The sequence below is a fragment of the Sorex fumeus genome, unplaced genomic scaffold, assembly GCF_029834395.1.
Source record: "Sorex fumeus unplaced genomic scaffold, SorFum_2.1 ptg000024l, whole genome shotgun sequence".
NCBI lineage: Eukaryota > Metazoa > Chordata > Mammalia > Eulipotyphla > Soricidae > Sorex > Sorex fumeus.
The window spans coordinates 49,597,471-49,620,890 of NW_026606081.1; the positions used below are offsets into that span (position 1 = coordinate 49,597,471).

The following is a 23,420-nucleotide window of genomic DNA, read 5'->3' on the forward strand; positions in this document are numbered from 1 at the left end:
GGCAACAGTGACCGCTGTTGAACGAGCTGGACACCTCTGACCCTGTGGGTCTCCCTCTCCATGTCTCACCCTCCCTGCACCCGTGTTCTCTCTGCGCAGGGGTGCAGAGGGGTCCGTGTTTGCCGTGGCCTCATTCTCCCCATGGATCACCCCAAATCTCTTCCTCACGTGTGTTTCATATGCAGACACACATCTCCCCATCCAGCAAAAGGGTCTCAGAATCAGGGTGGCCAATGAGTTTCCCCCACAACGGGTTTTCTTTCCTCACTGGCACGTGACTTCGGGTGAAGAGCCTGAGGCCCCAGGAGATGCCGGTGGGATTCTAAAACGGACCAGAACCATGTCACCCAGGGCTGCAGGATTCCAGAACAGACTGGAACCTTCTTACCAGGGGCTACAAGATTCCAGAACAGACCGGAACCATCTCACCAGGGGCTACGGGATCCAGAATGGACCAGAATCATCTCACCAGGGGCTATGGAATCCAGAATGGACCAGGACCATCTCACCAGGGGCTATGGGGTTCCAGAATGGACCAGAACCATCTCACCAGGGACTACAGTTTTGTTCCCACTCTCTACCAGGAGCAGGTCGTCATGGGCTGGGTGCAGAGTCTGGTGTACCCGGAAGGTCCAGAAGAAAGCAAGAGTCAGCATGTGGGGTCCCAAAGCCCAGGCTCAGGAGGAACATTGGAAGACCCCCCAAACATCAGTCATGCGCGCAGCTGCTCCTGGCTCTGGTCTGCACCCACTCCCTGCATTCACGTGACCAGGTGGTGTCTGAGTCAGCATTTCAGGCCACACAAGAACGAGAAACTGTTCCAATTACCTGCAGCACAAACAGGAAGTTCACCAGAGTCTGTGGAGAGGCACATGGACCCTGAGAAGTAGAAATCAGTGGGAGAGAAGGCAGCTGGACACCTGTCCCCCCGCTCCTCTTTCTCCCTTCTCACTCCCTCTCTCTCTCTCCATCTCTCCCTCTCTCCTTCTCTCTCCCTCTCTCTCCCCCTCTCTCTCTCATCTCTCTCTCCCTCTCTCTGCTATCCCTCTCTATATTCCTCTTACTCCCCTTCCATCCCCCTTTCCCTCTCTCCCCCTCTCCATTTCTCTCTCCCTCCCTTTTCTCTCCTTCCTCTTTCTCTCTCTTCCTATTTCTCTCTCTTTCCCCGTCTCCTCCTCTAATTTTCCCTTTTCTCCCTCTCCCTCTCTCCGATTTCTCTCTCTCCCCCTCCCTCCTCCTCCCTCTCCATTCTCTTCCCCTCCCTCCCATCTCTATTTCTCTCCCTCTCTCCATTTCCCTATCCTTTGCTTTAATGATCTCAGTCCCTTTATTTTTAATTTTTTAAAGATTTTTTCATTGAATCACCATGAGATAACAGGTAAAAATTGTCCATGATTGGGTTTTAGTCACACAATGTTCCAACACCCATCCCTTCACCAGTGCACATTTCCCACCACCAAAGTCCCCTCCCTCCCACACATACCCCTGCACCTCCCCAGCCTACTTCTATGGCCTCTATGGCAGTCTCTCTCTCTCCCTCCCTCCCTCCCTCTCTCCCTCCCTCCCTCTCCCTCTCTCTCTCCCTCCCTCTATCCCTCTCCTCCCTTCTCCTCTGCCAACGGTAGACACACACACAATCCTGCTCTCTGGGGACTCCCATCAGCCTCCACCTTCACAGCTACCCCTCTTCCCCAGGGCAGAGTGTTCTCTGGGCAATGTCACAGTCCCTCGGGGCGGTCCAGGAGGATGTCGATCCCTAAAGCCCCCTCTTCCCTACCAGCAGGAACAGTCTCTGCTCCTTCTGCGGGTGCTCTGGTCTTTGGGATGACCACAGGATGAGCCACGGGCAGAGATCAGGAGGGGAGCTGTGGGGAGAAGCTTCTCGTGCTTGTGGGATTCCCCCAGAGCAGGACACACCGTGGTTTCTTTGTCCTGGTTGTGCTTCTTTGTCTCAGAGCAACGGCAGCGGCTGTCTGGACCATTTACCAAGTTCCGGAGCTTATGAGCACAAAATTAAATTTCTCATTTCTTTTGCTAATATCATTTGTCCAAAGAATTGAAGCAAGTGAAGGGGGCAATCCTGCTAGGACTTCCCCCTTACAGCAGAAGCGAGCAAATCCCAGGGCCTGACCTGAGGTTGGCAACTTCAGCCTTTTCACAAGAATGTAGAACTCGCCATGGAGGGTTCTGGAACTCTCTCCAGAGAGTTGGGAAGAGGGTGTCCGCCTGTTGTCCTGCAGGATGAGTGCACTCTCAGCCCCCTCCCTTCTTGACATATGCCCTTCCACCATAACGCAGGGGCAGGTTGGCGGGGAGGGGCGGGGGAAGGGGAGTGGAGGGTACCCACAGCCTGTGAACCCAGAATGTCCCAGAACCCCCCTGGGAAGTGGGACACTTAAGGACATGGGAACAGGTGGCGGGAGCCACAGTACAGCAGGGAAGGGTTTGCCTTCAAGCAGCTGACCCGGGTTCGATTCCCAGCATCCCATATGGTCCCCCAAGCACCTCCAGGAATAATTCCTGAGTGCAGAGCCAGTAATAAACCCTGAGCATCATCAGGTGTGACCCAAAAAGACAAAAAAAAAGGAGATGGGAACATTTGGAGACAGAAGCCATGGACGGATTCCTCCAGGACGACGGGAGCAGCCCCTGGACCGGCTGGGAACGCTACTGTCCGCTCAGACAACTCTTCCCAGCAGAGTTGTTGGGGCCCAACCCGCTGTCACTGAGAACCAGACTTCAAGGAGATGGCACGGGCTGGCTGGTGCAGAGCAGAGGGTTCGTGGGTCGAGACTCTAGGGCCCAGCTCTGGGGGCTAGTGGGCAAACTGATTTCAGAGAGCACCCAATCTGGTAGACAATGCCAGATTTCTCATCTCCTTCACGGGTTCGTCTTCTTCCTGGCTGCAGGTTGATACACCTGGGATAGTTTTCGGGTGCAGGAGAGAAACATGGGCACAGAAGGCTAAAATCATCAGGGGCTGAAGACCCCCCAAGAGAGCAGCTGGAGACAGGCAGGTGGTGTGGATGCTGCATGCAAACTCCAGAACCTAGCCCTGGGCGCTGCACCACCTCCCTCCCTCCCTGCCAGGGAGATGCTCCAGGCTGTCCCTGAGGGAGGAGCAGGCGGCCACCTGGAGCATGACATCATCCTGGTGACTGAGTCACTGAGGACTCCAAGGATGCTCTCAGCTCCCCAGGGAAAGGCGGAGGCAGGTGATCTGAGACCAGGGACTGCCGCATGGCCAGGCAGTCAGCCTATTCCTGGCAACTCTCCTCACCCAGATGCAGAGGGGAGTCTGTGGGAATCTGGCTCCTAGCTGGACCCTCCTGCTAAACCATCACTGGCTTCGCAGCAAGCACACATCCCTGCACTCCCCAAGATGCTGCTCCCCAAAGCTGCCATCCCATTTCCTGCCACTGGGAGCACTGTGCTTCCTTCTGACTGGGTGACTGACACCCACCTCCCCATCATTTAAGGCCCAACCCAATCTCCTCTGGTTTTCTGGTCCAGGCAACATGGCTCTCCTGCCCCACCAGTCCCAAAGCACAGGGTGGTGGCAATGGTTCAGAATAGCTAAGGAGAGAGCATCGCTAGACTTGACCCCAAAACCAAATATAACTAAATAAGGTTTGGTTTGCACAGGATTTTGTTTACGATCTTTGGTTATGAGTGAAATTGATCTATAAAAATTTTTCCTAGAATGTCCCCTTCAAGTTTTACCTATAATGCTAATTTCATAAGACAAGTTGGAGAGTTTGAGTTGCATTTCTAAGAAAATTAACAATTCTAAAAATTAGGCAATTCTCAAAAGTTTAACAATACTAGAAGTAAGGCCATTCTATTTGTTTTAAAGAAGACATGGTCATTACATTATTTTGTGTTTTTAAAAGGCAATACACACATATACTGTGACTATCTTGCAACCTTAATAAAGAATAGACTTATTTGGAGTATTTTTTCTGGAAAGATCCATAATCAACCAGTAATATGGTTGCTTGGAAAGGAGTAGGTTTAGGGCCAGAGAGAAGAAACTTGCTGATCACTGTCTTCCCTGGAATTTTGTATTTGTACCCAAGTGAATATTACTTTCTGTTAACTTTTGGTAAGAAATTTTAGTGAAGTTTGTTTTGTTTTTGTTTTTTTTGCTTTTTTTGGGGGGGAGGGGTGTCAAACCCAGCGATGCACAGGGGTTACTCCTGTTTCTGCACTCAGGAATTACTCCTGGTGGTGCTCAGGGGACCATATGGGATGCTGGGAATCGAACTCAGGTCAGGTGCAAGGCAAATGCCCTACCCACTGTGCTATTGCTCCAGCCCCTTAGCAAAGTTTTAGTTAAAGCTTTAAGTATTTTAACTAAAAATGATTAACATTAATGTTTTTTAATAAATAGAAGAATTGAATTGAATTCACTAACAACATCACAAGCTATTTTAGACTTGATCCAGCAGTTACCTCCAGGAACGACTGCTTCTTTAAGTAACATAGACCATTTCCTGACAAGGAAATTAGGGCAAAACAGGTGCAGGTGAACAGAAAAGTGAAGGGACGCTGAAACAAAAGTCTGATGAGAATAGCATCATGAAGACACACACTACAAATCATAGGAAAACATGAGAAAATACCACCAACCTGAAATGAAGATTATAGAAATGAAAGGGGGAAAGATGAACATCCTGATATTTTTTTAAATGGACAAAGAAGACAGATCATTCAGAAAAAGGGCCAGGATGCCAGGAAATACGATTCTATTACTAGTAATGAAAGGAATGAAAAGAATCACGATCCTGGGGCCAGAGCAATAGTACACGGGTAAGGCAATTGCCTTGCAGGAGGCTGACCCAAGTTCAATACTTGGCATTCCATATGGTCCCTGAGCACTGCCAGGACCAATAAATCCTCAACACCACATGTGGTCCCTTGAGCACAGAATCAAGAGTAAGCCCTAAGTATCAGCAAGTGTGTTGCAAAAATAAACAAACAAACAAAAACCCACACCGAAAAAATCATGATCTACACTTTTTCAGTAGAATGTCAAAGATGTACTTGATGTGCTCTGGTGTTTTTTACTCAGGTTTGTTTAGGACATGAAGAACTGCTTGCTCAAAGACTGTGTATATTTCTTTGATACAGGAATTTTTCTTCTCAGACTTGATCCTTCGGAAGTAACTGGACCAGGGTCCTACAAAACAATTTCTATCCCACAGAGCATTACAGCAATGACTTGAGCACTTTTCAAATTAATTATGACACCCAGACAATAAAACTCCTTGCAGCACTACAAATCAGAGCATTGATTCATCAACCAAAAAAACAGTGCACTTACGGGTTGTTCACTTCATTGAAAAGTTTTTGCCACCATTAAATATTCCGCATTTGAAGACTGCTTAATAGCAAAAGATTGTTCTCACAGTAGATAACTACAAAACGCCCCAAAGTTATAGTGAGTTTATTTCTGCACAAGTCTCAGACTTGAATGGTTTTCAAAGGTAGGAGGATGAATGTCTCCTACATTGAATGTCTGGTGGTATTAACTGAGGATGGTAGAATGCTGAGTGTTGCTCTTTACAACTTTTTTTTGGTTTGGGGCAGGTAGGGAGGGGGTGGCACACCCAGAGGTGTTCGGGGCTTATTCCTAGCTCAAGCTCAGGGATCACTCCTGGAGTTCTCCAGGATTATGTGGGGTGCCAGAATCAAACCCAGGTCAGTCCTACCCACTGTACTAGAGCTCTGGCTTCTCTTGCCAATTTTCTGAATGAACCGAAATCACTTTTCTACCTTTAAAAAAATGTGTCCATACCTGTGCCTGCAAAACCTGTCACTATCTGCCGTATCTTTATTTCCATCACCACCTCCTCACTCCCTTCCCCTCCGTCCCCTTCAAAGAGAAGCCCAAAGGGCTAGAGGAACAGTTTCAGCTGTTTAGATTCTGGAAGAGTTAATTAAGTCCCCATTGTCTACTTAGGATGGGAGGAGAAACGGACTTCCCATTGGCTGATGGTGACATCATGCCAGTAGCGGGAGCCAATGGAAGCGTCCCAGATGAAGAAAGTTTCCTGCTACCCGGATGCCGTAAGGAACTGCACGGCGGGGAGGGGGTGGAAGGACGCTGCTGCCCCGCCCTGCGGACCCCTGCCCGGCCCTTGCGATCCTGAACAATTGTGCAGCCTGGGTCGGTTATGCCTCCCGGCCCTTTCCCCCCCGCCCACCCCCCACCGCCCAGAGCTTCTGACTCTCCCAGAGTTGCCTGTGTCCACCCCGCACCCACCACCACCGCCGGTGACCCTGGATTCAGAATGAGTCAGTGCGGTTGTGCCCACGTGTCCCCATGCGGTCATCCGTCCTCCTTCCGGGTCCCTTCGCCCTGCTCCTCTCACAGCCTGAGGTTCTGAAAATAAAGCCTGGGTCCCACCACATCCTGCTGTTGATGTCACAGCTTCCTCCTGCTGGCGAGTGCCCTGCGGGTGCCTTCTAGAAAACCAAGGAGAGCAGGAGCAAGAGCATCAATACACCCAGAGAGATCCACAGTTCAAAATACGGGGTGTTTGTTTTAAAAACATCAAAGACTTGCGACTTGGACTTGCGTGAATGCTAGTCTTGGCGGGCGGGGGCGGGGGTGGGGGGTATATTTTATTTTATTTTTCCACTTTGCCTGTTGTCAACAGGCATTACCTCAAGTCTTGAACCATTCTTAAGTTTCATTTTATTTCCTTTGTGAGTGGTTTCACGGGAAATCAGCCTAAGGACAAACATAACTTTCCCCTTTGTTCATTTCCATTTTTTTCCACTACTCCTGACTTTAAATACGTCCTGTGATGAACAAGGATCATTTGTATACTTTTGTTCGTTTGAGGTTTGGGGCCACTCAGAAAGATGGTGGGGTGCTGGGGATCGAACCCCAAACTCGGGTCTCCTACACACAAAGCCTCCGTGCCAGCCCTTGAGTCATCTCTCTGGCCCTGGACAAGAATCCTTTGTCCCTAAGCTTCTGTTTGGTTGTTTGAATCTGTCAAGATGCAATCCTGGTGATATAATCATCTTAAAGACTCCCCTGCTTCCCAAATATTTGGACTGAAACTGGAGAGAGAATTTAGTGGATATATCACTTGCCTTGCATGTGGCCAACACAGGTTTGATCCCTGGTACCACATACAGTCTTACAAGCCCCTCAGCAGTGATCCCTGAGTACAGAGCCAGGACTAAGCCCTGAGCACAGCCAGGTTGACTACCACCCCACCCCCACAACCAAAAAAAAAAAGCAAACCAGAAAACATATGTTTAAATTAACCTTCCTTTCTGAGGATTCCAACTTAAATAATATTCACTTTTTTTTTTACTTTTAAAAAAAGTATTTTATTTTTATAAAGTAGTTCACAATATTTGATTATACTTAATATTCGAACACCTTCCCACCACCATATTTTGGATGTTTCCATCCCAAACCCAAACCCCTGCCCCAAAACAGGAGCAAATAATTTATTTTGTATTGTTTGTTATGAATAAACCGCTGAAAATGCTCCCAAAAATTTTTTCGTTAGAGGAGAGTGTGTGAAGATTGTTGTATTTCACCCAGAGACTGAGGCCAGAAAAATTGCACCGGAGTTAAGGCACCTTACATCTGGCCAACACTGGTTCGAGCCCCAGCACCACGTTTCCAGAGCATTGCTAGAAGCCATGAGCAAAGACCAGTGTGGCCCCCCCAATCCCAAAAAGTTTAAAATCACTTTCTTTATTTTTAAAACCAAAATTGGGGGGGTGTTTTGATTTATGCCTATTGATCAACTTCTGGGCTAGAGTAATAGCACAGCAGTAGGGCGTTTGCCTTGCACACAGCCGGTCTGGCAGAGCCAGGTTCAATTCTTCCGCCCCTCTCCGAGAGCCCAGCAAGCTACCAGGAGTATCTCGCCCACACGGCAAAGCCTGGCAAGCTACCCGTGACATATTCGATATGCCAAAAACAGTAACAACAAGTCTCAAAATGGAGACGTTACTGGGCCTGCTGGAGGAAATCGATGAACAGTGGGAGGACAGTACTACAGTGCAGTGCTACAAATCAACTTTTGGTTTTGTTTGGGGGTCACATCCAGCAATGCTTAGGGGTTTCTCCTGATTCCAGCCCCTTCGTTGGCTGCTTTCCTTCACTCACGGCGGTGCTTCAGGAACCATATGGGATGCCGGGGATTGAACCGCCGAAGTCGGTCATGTACTAAGTAAGCACTTTATCCACTGTACTATCTCTCTGGCCCCCTCTCTGGCAACTTTTTAAAAAATCATAGTAAAGTTTTGTAGTTCAGTTTTAAGTTTTCACTCAAGATGATTTTATATCCTTGGTTGCTTTTGTGACTGGATTCTTCATTTTATTTTTTTTTAACTCAACAGAGCTGGCATAAGATGTGTTGGGCTTTAAAAACTGTGTCATTTGAATTCACTTTCGCTAAATCTCTTACCATGTCTGTTTTCAGGGGCTTGCAGGCAGGAATTCAAACTTGTAGTATTCATGTAACATCTCATCCCATCTGCTTCACACATTTGTCGGTATGAAATGTTCCTCGACCTACCTTTTGTTCTTTCCCTTTGAATTTCTGTGTGAAATTATTAACTCCACCCTCGTTTTCTTTCTGGCTGGGTATGTTATCGGAACTAGATTCCTTACTGCCGTGGTTAATTCCCTATTTTTGTCTGAGATGTGCTTTTGTCCTTTTACTTAACAAGCAGTTGATTCGCTTTGCAAATCTTATTTGCAAATCTTAATTTTTAACAGGCACGTATTTGTTGGCATAGCAACAATTACATTTAATTTTGCGGCATCTTGCTTCCTTTTTCCTTTAAGCTGCCTGCACTTATGTTTCTTTTCTATTTTTCCATATTTGGGAAGGAATATATGCCTGTTTTAAAGTCTCCTGGTGTTTTAGCTACTTTCGAATATAAACTTAGCTCAATGTCAAAAGTACATAATAAAATAATATATAGATTTTTTAATTCTTTTCCTTCCCACCTCCCTCTTTGTAGGAAAGATTAAGAAATTTACTTTCCTTGACTACTGATTGTCTGATCTGGCTAATATAACCAGGAGTTACATGACCAGATAATTGCTTTTCCATTATGTTTCGCATTACGTATTATCGCTTCCAAGTATAATTTTCCTATCATGCATTTGCCGCAACTTGGATGGAACTCGAGGGCATCACGTTAGGCAAAATAAGTCAGCAGGAGGACAAATACCGATGAGCTCATTCATCTGTGGTGGATAGAGAAACAGAACAAGGTAATGAGTATGGAATGAGCTCACCAGGTCCGGTCCCTTCGTTGGCTGCTAAAAATAATTGTTGACATTTGCAGATAAGACATCTCCAATGAGATCATTTTGATTTCATTTCATTTCAATTAGGTGGTCTCTAATCCTTGCCTTTCTGGAAATGTCTTTTCTGACCTTTGTACAACTTTGGGCTTCAAATTCTCAGGCGACTCAGGAAAGTTTGCTCAGGGTTTTATACTTATTCCCCCTTTCCCGGTCTCTTGGTCACTAGATTTTTATTCATTTTTACTCAGATTCCACACGTCCGTGTTGCTCTCTGCAGAAGCTCTGGATGTTATTATCTCTCCTCTATCCTGGAGTTCAAAGCATTTGCCATAGATGTATCCAAGATGCGACATACACTTTCAATCCCTATTTGCACTCCCGTCATGGGTGACTCTAATTTGTTCTGGTCAACACCTGTAATCCTTAAATTGGCTTTGATTTTCTGTCCCCCACATCTTTATTTTTCCTTAATTACAAAGGTCTCTCCCGACTTCTTTGCATTCTCATTCTTACAACTTAGTTACTGGTTTCAAGCTGGTGCTTGAAATTCCGCATCTCTGCTCCAATTCAGCCCCATCTTTCCCAGTGGAATTCCAGCATCCCAAGAAGACCGTGTTTATGGGGGCAAAAAGAGATAAAACAGCCAGTAACCTGGGGGCAGGGCTTCAAGGCTGGACAAGCCCAGCCCTTTAGGAGCTAGAGGCCAAAGTAAGAGGCTCCCTCACATCTGGCACATGTGGGACACACACACACACACACACACAACACACACGCATACACATACATGCACACACACACACGGGACAATGTAGCTTAAGATTGCTCTGGCTGGGGCTGGAGAGATAGCACAGCGGGCAGGGTGTTTGCCTTGCATGCGGACGACCTGGGTTCGATTCCCAGCATCCCATATGGTCCCCTGAGCACCGCCAGGAGTAACTCCTGAGTGCAGAGCCAGGAGTAACCCCTGTGCATCTCCAGGTATGACCCAAAAAGCGAAAAAATATAAATAAATACAAAATAAGTACCTTATTAAAAGAAAAAAAGATTTCTCTGGCTCAGAGAGGGGGAACATGCCTGTCTATGTGAAGTCCTGCGTTCCATCCCCAACTCAAAACAGTCATAAGAACTGTCACTATCCTCCCATTGTTCATCGATTTGCTCGAGCGGGACCAGTAACATCTCCATTGTGACACTTGTTACTGTGTTTGGCATATCGAATACGTCACGGGTAGCTTGCCAGGCTTTGCCATGCGGGCGATATACTCTCAGTAGCTTGCTGGGCTCTCAAAAAAAAAAACCCCACCTTTCCAGGTAGAGTGATAGTGATAGTACAATGGGAAGGATGTTTGCTGTGCATGTGGCATACCCGGGTTCCATCCCAGGCAACACATATGGTCCCCTGGGCCCTGCCAGAAGTGATCCCTGAGCACGGGTGTGGCGCCCAACAAAAAAATAAACAAACAAAACAACAAACAAGAAAAACCAGCTCCACGGGCTTGATAGTCTGGGGCCATTTTCCAAGTCCTGCCAACCAGTCGCCTGCCTTCGCTCCCCCCTGATGATTGAGCCGGTTTCCATCTCTTTGTCTGACCATCTCTTTGTCTGACTTCCGGGTGAGCGCGCTCAATCCTGCCTCATCTTGCCTACCCTCCATCCCACCTCCAGCAGGGTCTTCAGACCCTCTGCCCACAGATCGCCCCCTCTGCTTCCCCAGCACCCCTCGTATCTCCTTCCTGCACCTCTGAGATGCCCCCCATTTATTCTAGACTGTGAGGTCACACCCCAGGGACCTATCGCACAGACCCTTGGCTGGTCCCTTGACCTACCCCTGAGCTGCAATGTCTCCCCTCGACCCCTCAGCCAGCCTCAGGGATCCGCAGTCATGCCTCCCACCCCCTCTCCCATCCCCTCCCTCTTGATCCCAGCTCTCTTGTCAGGGTTGCTGGTCTCTGCAGGGAGTGGGGGTTTCAGGCAGCCCCCAGACCTGGGATTGAGGCCCCTGATCTTGGACCCTCGGTTGCAGGGGAGGAGGGAGCTGGATGCTCCTGAAAGCGGGGATTGGTGGCCCTGGAAGCAAACACGTGACTGTCTGCAGGGGAGGTTTAGGGGGGACACGGGCCCGGGGGCTGCTGAGCTCCGCCAGGGGGCCCCGCGACCCCCCGCGTGTGCTGCCAGCCCCATCGGTCCCCATTGTTCCAGACTGTATGTTCCGGAACGTCTGCACATCCCCGCTCGCGTCTCCATGGAAACCGCCCTCTCCACCGCCGGTTCCAAGGAAGCCCACCCGGGGACACGCCCAGACCTACAGCCCCCGGTGCCCTGGGGTGCGGCCGCGGGGGTCTGAGTCGTGGGGGCTGCACCTCGCGTGACCCCCACATCATCGCCTGTGCCCAGGGGAGTGGGCACTCGCCCAGACCTGCCTGTCCCCCTCCCCAGGCAGGCAGCAGCACCGCCTCCACCGCCCTGACTGCCTGCAAGACACGAGGCTTTTTTATTTTAGTTGCTAGTGACACCAATTGTGAGTCACAGGATCTGGCGCTGGAAATGGGGGTGTCCTCAGTTCCCCCACTCCAGAAAGTTCAGCGAGGAGCTAGCAGAGCTGAGCAAATGGTCACCTCCACTGCAGGGCAGTGCCAGATCCCACACCTCGTCCACCCTCTGCAGCACATGGGGGTAAACTGAGGCACAGAGCCATCTTGTACTTCCCTAGGGTCACACAGTGGCAGACTCTGAACCCGGGTCTTCCTAGCCCTCGCCCACTTCATGACCAGATACCCACCAAGGATTGGGACCCTAAAAACCCGTCCTTAGAGCTTGCCTGCAGGGCACCCAGGAGAAAACGCTTAAGCAGGAGGAAGCAAGTCCTCGAACGCTTGGTTGGCCAGAAGCGCCCACCACAAATCTCCCAGGGTGGAGGGGAAATCAGCTGGGTGCTGTCCCGAGTTTCCTCTGCCTGTCGCATTGCTCAGGGACCCGCCAGCATTACCTACCTGTTCACACATCCCAGCATGCAGGGAAGCAAATATACTCAGAATCGGGACACTCGCTGGCATAAGGGGTCTCTGGGTGGTGTTTGGGGAGGGGGTTGCTTTTCCTGTTTTGGAGGGGAGGGAGAAATCAAACACACTAGCTGTGCTCAGGGTTTACTCCTGGCTCTGCATTCTCAGGCCATAATACTGGGGGAACAGTACAGGATGCCACAGACTGAATCTGGGTCAGCTTGTACTTCTGGTGCCAGGGCACCTTCAGGGAAGGTTTAGGGGAACCAGGGCCAGGGCTGCTGACCTCTGACGGGCCTAAGGGTATCTTTTGCAGAGGACAGGAGATACCCGGCAGTGCTCAGGAATTACTCCTGGCAGTGCTCAGGGGACCATATAGAATGCAGGGGATCAAACCCAGGTCAGCCACATGCAAGGCAAATGTACTACCTGCTATGCTCTCTTTCCGGACCTGGGGTTGTATTTTTAAAATAACAATATGCTTGGGGCTGGAGCAATAGCACAGCGGGTAGGGTGTTTTTGCCTTGCACGCAGCCAACGTGGCCGACACAGGTTCGATTCCCAGCATCTCATATGGTCCCCCAAGCACCGCCAGGAGTGATTCCTGAGTGCAGAGCCAGGAGTAACCCCTGAGCATCGCCGGGTGTGACCCAAAAAGCAAAAAACAAACAAACAAAAAACAAACAAACAAACAAAAAACCCCAATATGCTTGCTCACCAAAAGCAAAGCTGTGCATCTGGGGAGAAATGGAAGGAATTGTTCTAGAACCTCTCATCCATTTGGGTGCTAGATATGTCTGTGCTTATGATTGAACGCACACACACACACACACACACACACACACACACACACATCCGTGAGCGCATTTTATATCTGAATGCAGAACTCTGAATCCTGATTCCCTCTCATTACACCACCACTTGCCCATGAGTGAGCATCTGTCACCGTCTGAGGCACACATACGTGTTAAGAACGTTGGTGTGGGTGCTTCCATCCAGGCTTCGGGATTCGTCATCAACACGAGGGAGAGTCCACACCCCCAACCTCTCCCCGCTGTGTGTTTGCTGACAAGACGTGGGCATCTGCACCCTAAATAACCTCCCGCGATCCCAGGCGGGGCCTCTGCCATGTGTTTGGGAGTGGGACTCTGGGTGTCAGGTCGTTTGTCCTCTGTGAAGGTACCCTCCGGGACTCCGCTCATTGAGCCCCAGCACTGGTCTGGTCTGGGGGAGATGGTGAAGGCAGAAGGGCCCCGGCACCTAAGGTGTGGGTGACCTACCGCCTTCACCCTTCTCCCACAAATACCAGACGAGGGTTGGGCATCCATCCTGCTTTTTCATTTCCAGGTTTTGGGGCCACACCCAGGGGTGCTCATAGCTTACTCCTGGCATGCCTGGATGACCATATGGGAAGCCGGGAATTGAACCCCGGTTGGCAGTGTGCATAGCAAGCAGCTGGCCACCCACTGTACTTCCTCTGACCCCGTTTCCTCCTTTTATACCTCAGCTCCCTAATGGTCGGCACTCCCACTTCAGCTCAATCAACAACAAAAAGTTACAGCATGGAACCAGAGTGACAGTACAGCAGGGAGGGCCTCACCTCACAGGAGGCTGACCTGGCTTCTGTCCCCCACATTCCATTCCATGTGGTCTCCTGAGCAGAGTCAGGAGTCAGCTCTGAGCACCGTGAGATGTGGCCCAACCCCCCTACGCCCCCCCCCCAAAAAAAATTCTAATGTAACAATCGAAGACAAAAAAAAAAAACTGAAAATGGGCACAGGACCTTTGAGATGGTGCCCTGGGCAGAAGTAGAGGGGTGGGTGTGGGGGGAAGGGATGGGGACTAAGCACTGGAAGCTGAACTTCTTCAGGTACCGGGAATAGCAAAGCCACGCATTCCACGCATTACCGCCCCCCCCCCCCCCACACACACACCGTCTGGGGTAAATGGACCAGGTGTGGGAGGGATGCTAGAGATACAGCATGGGGCGTGGGCTCATGCTCTGCCCATGGTTTAGGTTTGTTCACAACTACCCTGGACTCACGTGGCAGCTCTTGAGAAGGCCCAGCCGTCAGTGTCCAATGCAGCAGACCCACTGGACACGTCCTTTAGGGACCACGCGATGTTCCTCAGAGGGGGCACAGCACACCCGTGGGCATCTCCCGGTGAGGCCAAACTCCGACACTCCCCAGAACACAAAGAACCAAGAACGCAAGGCAGGTTGAGGGGACTTTATTCAAACCACGTTTTAAAAAAGAGAATAAGGCCACAGGACCTATTTAAAAAATAGTAACAAATCTAACATGTAACATGGACATAAAAACACTGAAAATGTTTTAACAAAAACATCATTTCAGATTAAAAAGTGTTTGACGGGCCAGATGGACACACTGGCCCCAAAAGTGCTGGGCTCCAAAGTGCTTTAACTGCTGAGTTCCAGCCCCACCGGAGGGTGGGCGACTTCCAGGTGAGGATGAGCACGGCATCTTCCTACCCATCCACGGGCCGGAGTACAGGTTGTTTAGTCCCGCTGGGAGCAGGGCTGAAGAAATAGCACAGCGGGTAGGGCGTTTGCCTTGCACGCAGCTGACCTTCGTCTCTCTTGGACAGCCCGGCAAGCTATGGAGAGTATCCCACCTACATGGCTGAGCCTGGCAAGCTCCCCGTGGCATATTTGATATGCCAAAAACAGTAACAAGTCTCAAATGGAGATCTTACTGGTGCCCACTTGAGCAAATTGAACACTGGGAGGACAGTGCTACAGGGAGGCGAGCACTGACGAGAGCCAAGGGCATCTGTCAGGGACACGCTCCCAGGGAACACCTGGCAGGAGAGTGGGCTCGGGTCAGCCAAGGCTGGGGGACCTGCGTTATCCTCTGCTGTCCTCCCCCCAGCCATTCCTTACATCCTTCCCTCTCCTGCCCTTCCCTAGAGGGGCAAGACTCCCCACCATAGGCGTGCCAGGATGTTCCTCTTCCCAGTGTTCCTCTTTACACCCAGCAAAGGTCTTCTGAGTGCAAACAACCAATTCCCAGGCCCCCCAAACGTGGCCATTCCAGGGCTTCCAGCCCCCCACACGGTCAGGCACCCGACACCCCCAACTGTTTCAAATGCTGACTCAACGCCCAGCCTCCCTTACTACGGAGGGCCCCTCTGCCTGCCAGCACCCCAGGGTCCCCAGGGATCCCCTTCCTCTGGGGACTGTAACCAACGACTTCCTGCCCCAGCCTGGCCTCCAGGTCTGCCAGGGCAGTTCTAGAACCTGCATTTAAAACAAAACAAAACGGTAACACTGGAGCTAGGGCCCTAGAACAGCAGGGAGGGCGCCTGCCTTGCACAGAGCCCACAAAGGTTCAATCCCCTGCACCCCACCTGGTTCACCGGAGCACCAACAGGAGTGATCCCTGAGCACAGAGGCAGGAATAAGTCCTGAGCATCACCGGGTGTGGCCCCCAAGAAAGAAAACCACTGAAATGCTATGTCAGTCCCGGTGTCAGATTGCAGGCAGGGGTGAGCCTCAGGAAAGAGACTGCAGGCTGAGGGGGGCTGCAGGGGGAGGCGGGGCCTGTAGGGGAGGTGGGGCTGCAGGAGGCGGGGCCTGCAGGAGGCGGGGCCTGCAGGGGAAGGCACATCTCCCGAGAAGTTGCAGTTTCCCAGGAGGGGCAAAGAAGCAGAGCAGCGCCCGCCAGGGCGTCAGCTGTCCAGCAGTTCCCGGACCACGATGCGCAGCGGGCAGATGCGCATCGCCTCGGGCTGGCCCGGGCCCTCGCCCCGCGCGCCCCCCACGTAGAAGTAGGGCCGCACTTCCCCGAAGCGGGCGTGGAAGGTGTAGAGGTGGCAGCCGCGCTCGGCGTCGTAGAAGGACAGCTCCCCGCCGTCGCAGTCCAGCTCCACGCGCAGCCGGCGCGGCAGGCCGGGCCCCAGCGGCGAGGCGGTGGGGTCCGACGTGACGCAGTGGTCGCCGCCCACGCCCTGCGTGCGGCTCAGGTACCAGAAGCCGGCGCGGGCGTCGTGGTAGCAGCTGTGCGCCTGGCCCTCGGGGCCGGCGTTCGCCCGGGCGCGCGCCACGCCCACGCGCCAGCTGGACAGCGCCCCCAGGTCCACCTCCCAGATGTGGGAGCCCCGCGAGAAGGTGCGCGAGCCCAGCAGGCAGGGCGCCGAGGCGAAGCGCTCCGGGTTCTCCACCTGCACGCGGTAGCCCTGGTTGGAGACGCTGGTCAGGTCCTCGGACACGGACAGCCAGCCGGCCGCGGTGTTGGGGTCCAAGCTGAAGGGCACTGCCGGGAGTGGGGGGGGGGGGCGGCGTCAGTGGTCTTGGCCAACCCTGTTCCCCCCGCAGAAGGGAACTCCAGGGGGTGAATCCAGAGGAGCTGTGGCCTCAAGGGGCCTTACAGGGTCCAGGCTCCATGAGGGGAGATGGGAGTGGAGGGTCTGACCCAAGGAGGCCGCGGTCCTCAGGAGAGGGGACAGACAGGGCGAGGGCATGGATCCACGAGGCAGAGGGCGCAGGCCAGCGGGACCCCCGAGACTCCAGGCTGGCAGGTTGCAGGACCCAGGACTCCAAGCCCAGCCGCTGACCCAACTTCATTCAGTGCTCAGAGCCAAACCACTCCCTCCCTTTCAGAGGTGGCTCTGGGCCCTGGTCTAAGGTTTCCACTGGCAGTCAGGCGGGTCCTGATGCTCCCACAAGGGCCAGGACAGCTTCGAGACATGTCGCCACCCGCAATGTGGCTGGTAGCTACAGCTACAGAAATCGCAGCCCCGATCAAGTGCCAGAGCGGCTGTGGGTGCGAGGGAGTGCCCCGGGTTCTGGGGGCCTGGCCACCTCCCCACTGCATCCTCGCAGAGGGCCAGACGCCTTCCTGCACCCCCACATCGAGACTCATCACTGCCCAATGCCACTCCACAGTGGAGCGGGAGACAAGTCCTTGGCCCAGAGCGGGGCTGGCACCTGGAGAGAGCGGGGCCAAGGAAACGTTCTGCCAGGCCTGCTGGGGCAGGAGGTGGGCACACTCACCGGACTCCACAGATGCCATCATCTTCCTCCAGACCCGGTACGGCAGCGAGTCCAGGTGCTTGCAGACATCCAGCAGCAGGCCGGGCTGCACGGGCTCAGGCTCCATGGTGCAGAAGAGGCTGCAAGGAGAGGCGGGCGGTGGGTCCCACATCCAGGTCCCAGGGCACCCCACTGCTGCAAGGAGCTGCCATGCCCTGGCCCCCACCTCTAGCCAGGCAGACCCAACCAGACTCAGGGGCGCACGTCAAGAGCCCAGTGGTCAGCTGGCCTGGCCCAGAAGGTTCTGGGACACGGTCCTCCCCTAGTGGAGATGGAAACTGCCTCAAGGATGCCCGGGACAGAGGGAAACTTGGGCCCCCCAATCTCCTCTCTCTGCACAGCCTATCCAAGGACCCAGCCTGCCTCATTCCACCCTCCGCCCCTAAGTGGGGTATCCTGAGACTGGGAGGGTCTGAGATGTTGGGGGGGAACCCTCAAGGGAAGGTCAGGTGCAGGAGGGCAGCTGCCCCATGCGCAAGTGGACAGCCCGGGGAGGCACCCCAGGGTCCTCCTCCCCACTGCACCCCGCCGCCTCCCTGACCTGCTGGCCCAGAGCCACTGGCGTCCACCCCCCTACCGCCCATCTGCTCTGACCTGGCCACTCACCGGCGCTTCCGGCTCTTGTGTTTCTGAAAGAGAAGTCAGATGGAACACGGGTCAGTTTCCGCTGCACAGAGGAACCCCACGTACAGCTCCCGGCTGAGCCAGTCCCACTCCCGTTCCTGGGATGCCGCCCTCGGCAGCTTCTCTGGCCTGACCCTGGCGGGAAGGTCCCAGCCTCCAGCATGGTGCAAAGGACAACGGTGCCCCGGGTCCCGGCATCCTCCCTAGCTCACCATGAGGAAGGAGACGTCATCCTCCTTCAGCTCCTTCTGCAGCCGCTCCATCTCGTGGGTCAGTGCCTCCGCGTCCTCGGCCAGCCGCTTCATCCTCTCGTCAGCCAGGCCCTGCTTCTGCCGCGCCTCCTCGGCCACGGCGTCCAGCACGGCCTGCTCCTCGGCCTCCAGGAACTCCCGCAGCTTCTCAAACTCGCGCCGGATGCGGCCCTCAAGCCACGCACGCTCCCCCTGCAGCAAAGAGGAGGCAGCTGCCGCACAGGAGACTGCTCAGCGCCCCGGGACCCCTCTGATAAGCCCCAGCAGATAAGAACAGAGGATGCGGCTTTAAGTTTTCAATAAGTTAAGAGGCATAATGAGGTTTCGATAAACTCTGTGTGTGAGTGAGAGTGAGAGAGAGAGAGAGAGAGAGAGAGTGTGTGTGTGTGTGTGTGTGTGCGCTGGACAGAAGGATATGACTGAAGCCCAAAACAAAAGCTCCTATTTTCACCTGCCGCCAAGACACGGAACCAAGCTCAGTGCTGTGCCCGGTCTAGAGTATCCACTCAGGAGAGCGTGAAGGTGTGTAAGAAACTGCAGACAGCCACAGCAATAGCACAGCGGGGAGGGCGCATGCCTTGCATGCAGCTAACCCAGGTTCGAGTCCTGGGACCCCATATGGTGTCCCCTGAGCCCCAACAGGAGCGATCCCTGAACACAGAGCCAGGAGTAAGCCCTGAGCACAGCTGGGGGTGCCCCCCAAACAATGGAAAGAAAAAAAGAAAAAGAAAGGGCACAAAGTGGAGGAACTCTAAAACACGGGAAGCTCATCCCTGCACCAACACAACTGCCCGGCCAAGGAATTCTGCTGGGGGAAGGACACAGGCGAGAACTGATGGTGTCAGTCAGCTGGAAATAAAAAAGCAAATCAATGACATAAAAAGCCTGCTTCCTCTCTCCTTCCTGCTCTTCTTTGGTTTTTAGGTCATACCCAGCAGGGCTCAGAGTTTACTCCTGGCTCTGTGCTCAGGGATCTCTCTGGCCTCCAACCCATCCTTAAGATAGAGAGAAAAGGGGCTGGAGAGGTAGTTCAGCAGGTAGGGCACTGTGATGCACACAGTCGATCCGGGTTTGATTTCCAGCACCACAAATGGTCCCTATGCACTGCAGAAGTGATCCCTGAGCTAGGCAGTACACCCTGCATACCACAAGGCGGAGTACCAGGGGGTAGGGGCTAGAGTTGCAGGGAAAGGGGGTCCCTGGATGCTGGGGGAAGGAAGGCAGACTTCCATGGTGATCATGGCATGCGGTAGACAGACGTCCAAAGATACAGTCACACCCCAAAACTCCCACCATAAACCAATGGTGTCAGGATGTGAAAAAAAAAAAATGAAATTGTCAACACACGCAATTTCCAACCTAGATCTTCAGAGAAACAGGCAGGGGAATCCCAAAATCACAAACTTCCCAACTCAGGACTGCAAACTCACTGATCTAGAGGTTTTTCCGGAAGAGCAGGAGGAAGTATTTCTTTAAAATCCAAGTCCCTAATACTATGGGCTACTCAGAACTATTAAAAACCCTGTAGACAAACGCTCTCCACTGGCGGGCCCAGAGCGGTGTTGTGGGCGAGGAGAGCCCTCACAGGACCCTTCAACACGCAGACTCCAGTTTCAGAGGGCATCGGGGGCGGGGGACATCAGTGTGTAAGTTCAGGGGGCCCTGAGCTCCAAGAGAGCAGGTGGGCCCTGCGCATGTGGGAGCCGGGATCAGAGGGCATTTGCAGGGAGGGTTTCAGGGGTGTGGGGACTAGGAGAGATCTGAGTGGCGGACGTACGGCTAGGGGCAGGACTCGGGGCCCCTCGGACAGTGGCTATTGGCAGCAGAGCACGGGGGCGCCAGTGCTGAAGTGGGTGGGTGGGAGTGCAGGGGGCATGGGCGGGCCCTGAGGTCACCCACACCCACGGCGACTGGCATGTCTGAGGGGAGGCAACAGCCAGTCAGTGTCCCAGGCCAGGGCCAACGCGCCCTGCCCCCTCACCTGGTTGTGCTTGGCGATGGCCTCATAGGAACGCCTCACAGCCCAGAAGGCCTTGGCTTTCTCCCGCAGGGCGTGCTCCATGTTCCGGCACCGGGCCTGTGGGGACACGTGGGCAGGTTAGGACTGCAGGGGCCCTGGGAGCCAGGAACAAGAACATGCACACAACCCCAACCTCCCCCTCCTTCCTGGACGGCGAGGCCGCAGGTGACACCTCCAGGGAAATCCCGGTCTCCACCAGAGTGTGGAGGGCCAGCTGGGAGGCGGCACACAACCCACCCTCCCAACCCTCCCCCCACCCCCGTTCCAGGGCCCCCCTTCAACCAGGGCAGCCTGCATGGGCCTGCAGCTGCCCAGACAAGGCTCCAAGCCCAAGCCCTGATGTGCAGCACCTGCAGGTCTGGACTGCGGGAAGGGGGAGGGGGGCACGGAGCTGTCCCCACCGGGGTCCTGACCACAGGCTGCGTAGTGGTTCCGAAGCACAGGGGTTGTGCCTCCCACTCACCGCCTCCCTGCAGCTCCGGCCTGGTGCTGGCTGAGCTTCTCTGGGGCGGGAAAGTCTCCCCAGTGCAGACCCGCCAGGCTGCTGAGTCACCTGGCGGGCTTGGCTCAGAGCTCCGGGGGGCAGGGATGGGCAGAGTCCCGAGAGCCCCTGCGCCCGAACCCTATGCCAGGCCTGGGGTGCTGCCTGTGGGCGTCCCTCCAGCCCCGAGGGCTGATTCAGGGCTCTGCCCCAGGAGGCCAGGCCCCAGCTGCCCCGGGTCCACACCTGGCACGGGTGCGAGTGGAAACCCAGGTAGGTAGGCCACTGGGAAGGTGGGGGGACGACAGGACACGGAGGTGGGGGGGGGGGTCCCCCTGCACGCCCTACCTCCTGTCCAGGACCCAGGGTCTCCAGCCCGCCCTGGACGCACCTCCAGCTGCGGGAGCCCGGGGCTGGACTCCGGGGACTCCCCGACAGCCCCCGCCAAGAGCCACACTCGCTGTCCAGTGCTCCACGCCCCGCGCAGCAGCTGCAGCTGCTGCTGTTTTAGAGGAAACGCAGCGAGACCGGGGCGGGACGGTCCCACCCTCGGCATCAGGGCGCTAAATCCCAGAGCACCCGGGGGTGCCAAGCCTTTCCCTCCCGCGGGAGGCAGGCCGGAACCCGGAGGGAGCCCCTGACCCCTGACGCCTCCAGCCCGCTGCGGCGGGGGATGCCCGAGGGCCGCCGGCCGCTGGTGGGGCGGGCACCCCGGGGACCCTCACCCGGAAGTCCAGCGCCGTGTCCCCGACGGGCTGCACGCGGTGGCCCTGGTGGCGCGGCTCGGCCTGGCACGCGCAGCACAGCAGCTCCTGCTCGTCCAGGCAGAAGAGGCCGAGCGGGGCGCGGTGCGAGCGGCAGAGGCGCGCGGGGCGGCCGCCCTGGGCCTCGTCGCGCCGCAGCTGCTCCACCAGGTTGTTGAGCGTGTGGTTGGTGCGCAGGGCGCCGGGCAACGCGCGCTCCTGGCACACGGGGCACGCGGGCGCCGCCTGCGCCTCCCAGCAGCGGTTCACGCAGCCGCGGCAGAAGTTGTGGCCGCACCGCAGCGTCACGGCGTCGCGGAAGGGGTCGTAGCACACGGCGCACAGCAGCTCCTCCTTGAAGGCGCGCGACGGCCCCACGGCCGCGGGGCACGACGCGTCCATGGCCCGAGTCCCCGCCGCGGCCCCGCACGAGCTAGGGCCACTTCCGCACTCCACGCGGCTACGGCCGCACTCCGCGTGGCTACTTCCGCGTCGCGCGAGTGACACGGGCGCCGGCCAATCGCGTGGGCGCGCGCGGCAGAGGAGGCACCCTACTTCCGGGAAAACTCCGGAAGAATGGGGGGCGGGCCCGCGGGATGGGCGGGCTCAGACCCTGAGCTGGGCCCGGATTGGACCCCCCTGGGGGAGGGCTTTCGTGTCGCCGGAAGCTCACTTCCGGTGGGAAGGGAAAGTGTTTCTGGAAACCGGTCCCCGGAAACCTGTGGCACTGCGGTTCCTGGTTCCGGGGGTAGACTGCGGCTTCGACTTGCAAAATTTACTTAAGGTTTTTGGGGGTCCGCCTCGAAGATCAGTGCCCACTCAGGCGTCAGTTGTTGGGCCAGGCTAGTTTCTGGCCGCGGGGGTGCGTGAATAAGTGGGAAAATCACAACCCTTCATAATATCTCCCGCTCCATGGACAGAGAGGATTGGCCTTGGCTTCATGAGATGGGAGGATTACAGGGAGATCAATGGGTTGACCTCTGACAGGGTTTCAGGGCAGGGAGGACTTACGCAAAGGGAGATGCAGAAGCTGGAACCCAGGTGTTAAGGATTAACGCAGTTAGATGAGGAAACTGGAATTGAGGATGAATTCGCGCAGAGAGCAGCTCTGGATCTCCGCACTCTGCATTCCTGCCCGGCTTTGCCGCCCTTGCAGTCTGCAGGGGCAGCGTCCCTTTGTCCTGGCTTTTCTGCTAGAGGACAGTGTGCCTCTGTCTCGTGTTTCTGCACGGGATCAGGGACAGCCTCTGCCTTGCATTCTTTTAGTTTTCTTCGAGAATGCATCTGATGGGGGCTGCTGGCAGTGAGTTTTGGGAAGTCAGAAAACACAAAGGGTCTAAAGAAGTTCCACTATCACCACCTCGAAAGCAGCCTCATAGCATGAAGGCTGGACCACTTCATTCGGTCCAATGAAACTTTAAAGGAAAGGCTGGACCCCCCCAGGAGTGGAGAAACCTGCCCCCAAAGTAAGAATCTACAAGAAATTCAAAGTCTTTTCCTCTTGACAGTGTTCTCAAATAGATTTCTAGACATAATTAGACTAATTATCTGATAATTATTATTAAGTTTTTATTTTAAAACAATTATTTAATAATTTGACATAATTAACTCTTGGACATTGAAGTCCTCCAGTAGAGATGTGGTTAGGACGGGAACACCTGTAAACCCAAATTCGCAGGGGCCTGCATGATAGTACAGTGGGTGGACTACTTGCCTTGCACACTGCCAACGCGGGTTCAATCCCTGGCATCCCATATGGTCCCCCGAGCACTGCCAGAACTCATTCCTGAGTGCAGAAACAGGAGTAGCCCCTGAGCATCACCAGAGTGCCCCTCCCCCTTCCCTCCAAACAAACAACCAGATTTGCAAAAGCAATCAGCACGTTTCCCATCTGGGGTTGCCCACTATTCAGTCTGCAGTTTGGGCGTATAGCCTCCTCTCTCTG

General features: G+C 54.3%; 1 protein-coding gene across 1 annotated transcript; it reads right to left on the reverse strand.

Annotated features, from left to right (window-relative positions):
- Positions 1–15,978: 15,978 nt before the first annotated feature.
- On the reverse strand, positions 15,979–21,880 carry TRIM35 (tripartite motif containing 35). The gene is made up of 6 exons (XM_056114148.1): positions 21,458–21,880; positions 20,213–20,308; positions 18,193–18,423; positions 17,963–17,985; positions 17,318–17,436; positions 15,979–16,577 (listed from the first exon to the last, which is right to left on the reverse strand). Exons 1-6 carry the CDS (start codon positions 21,875–21,877, stop codon positions 15,994–15,996), a joined length of 1,473 nt encoding a protein of 490 aa, XP_055970123.1. The 5' UTR covers positions 21,878–21,880; the 3' UTR covers positions 15,979–15,993.
- Positions 21,881–23,420: the final 1,540 nt, after the last annotated feature.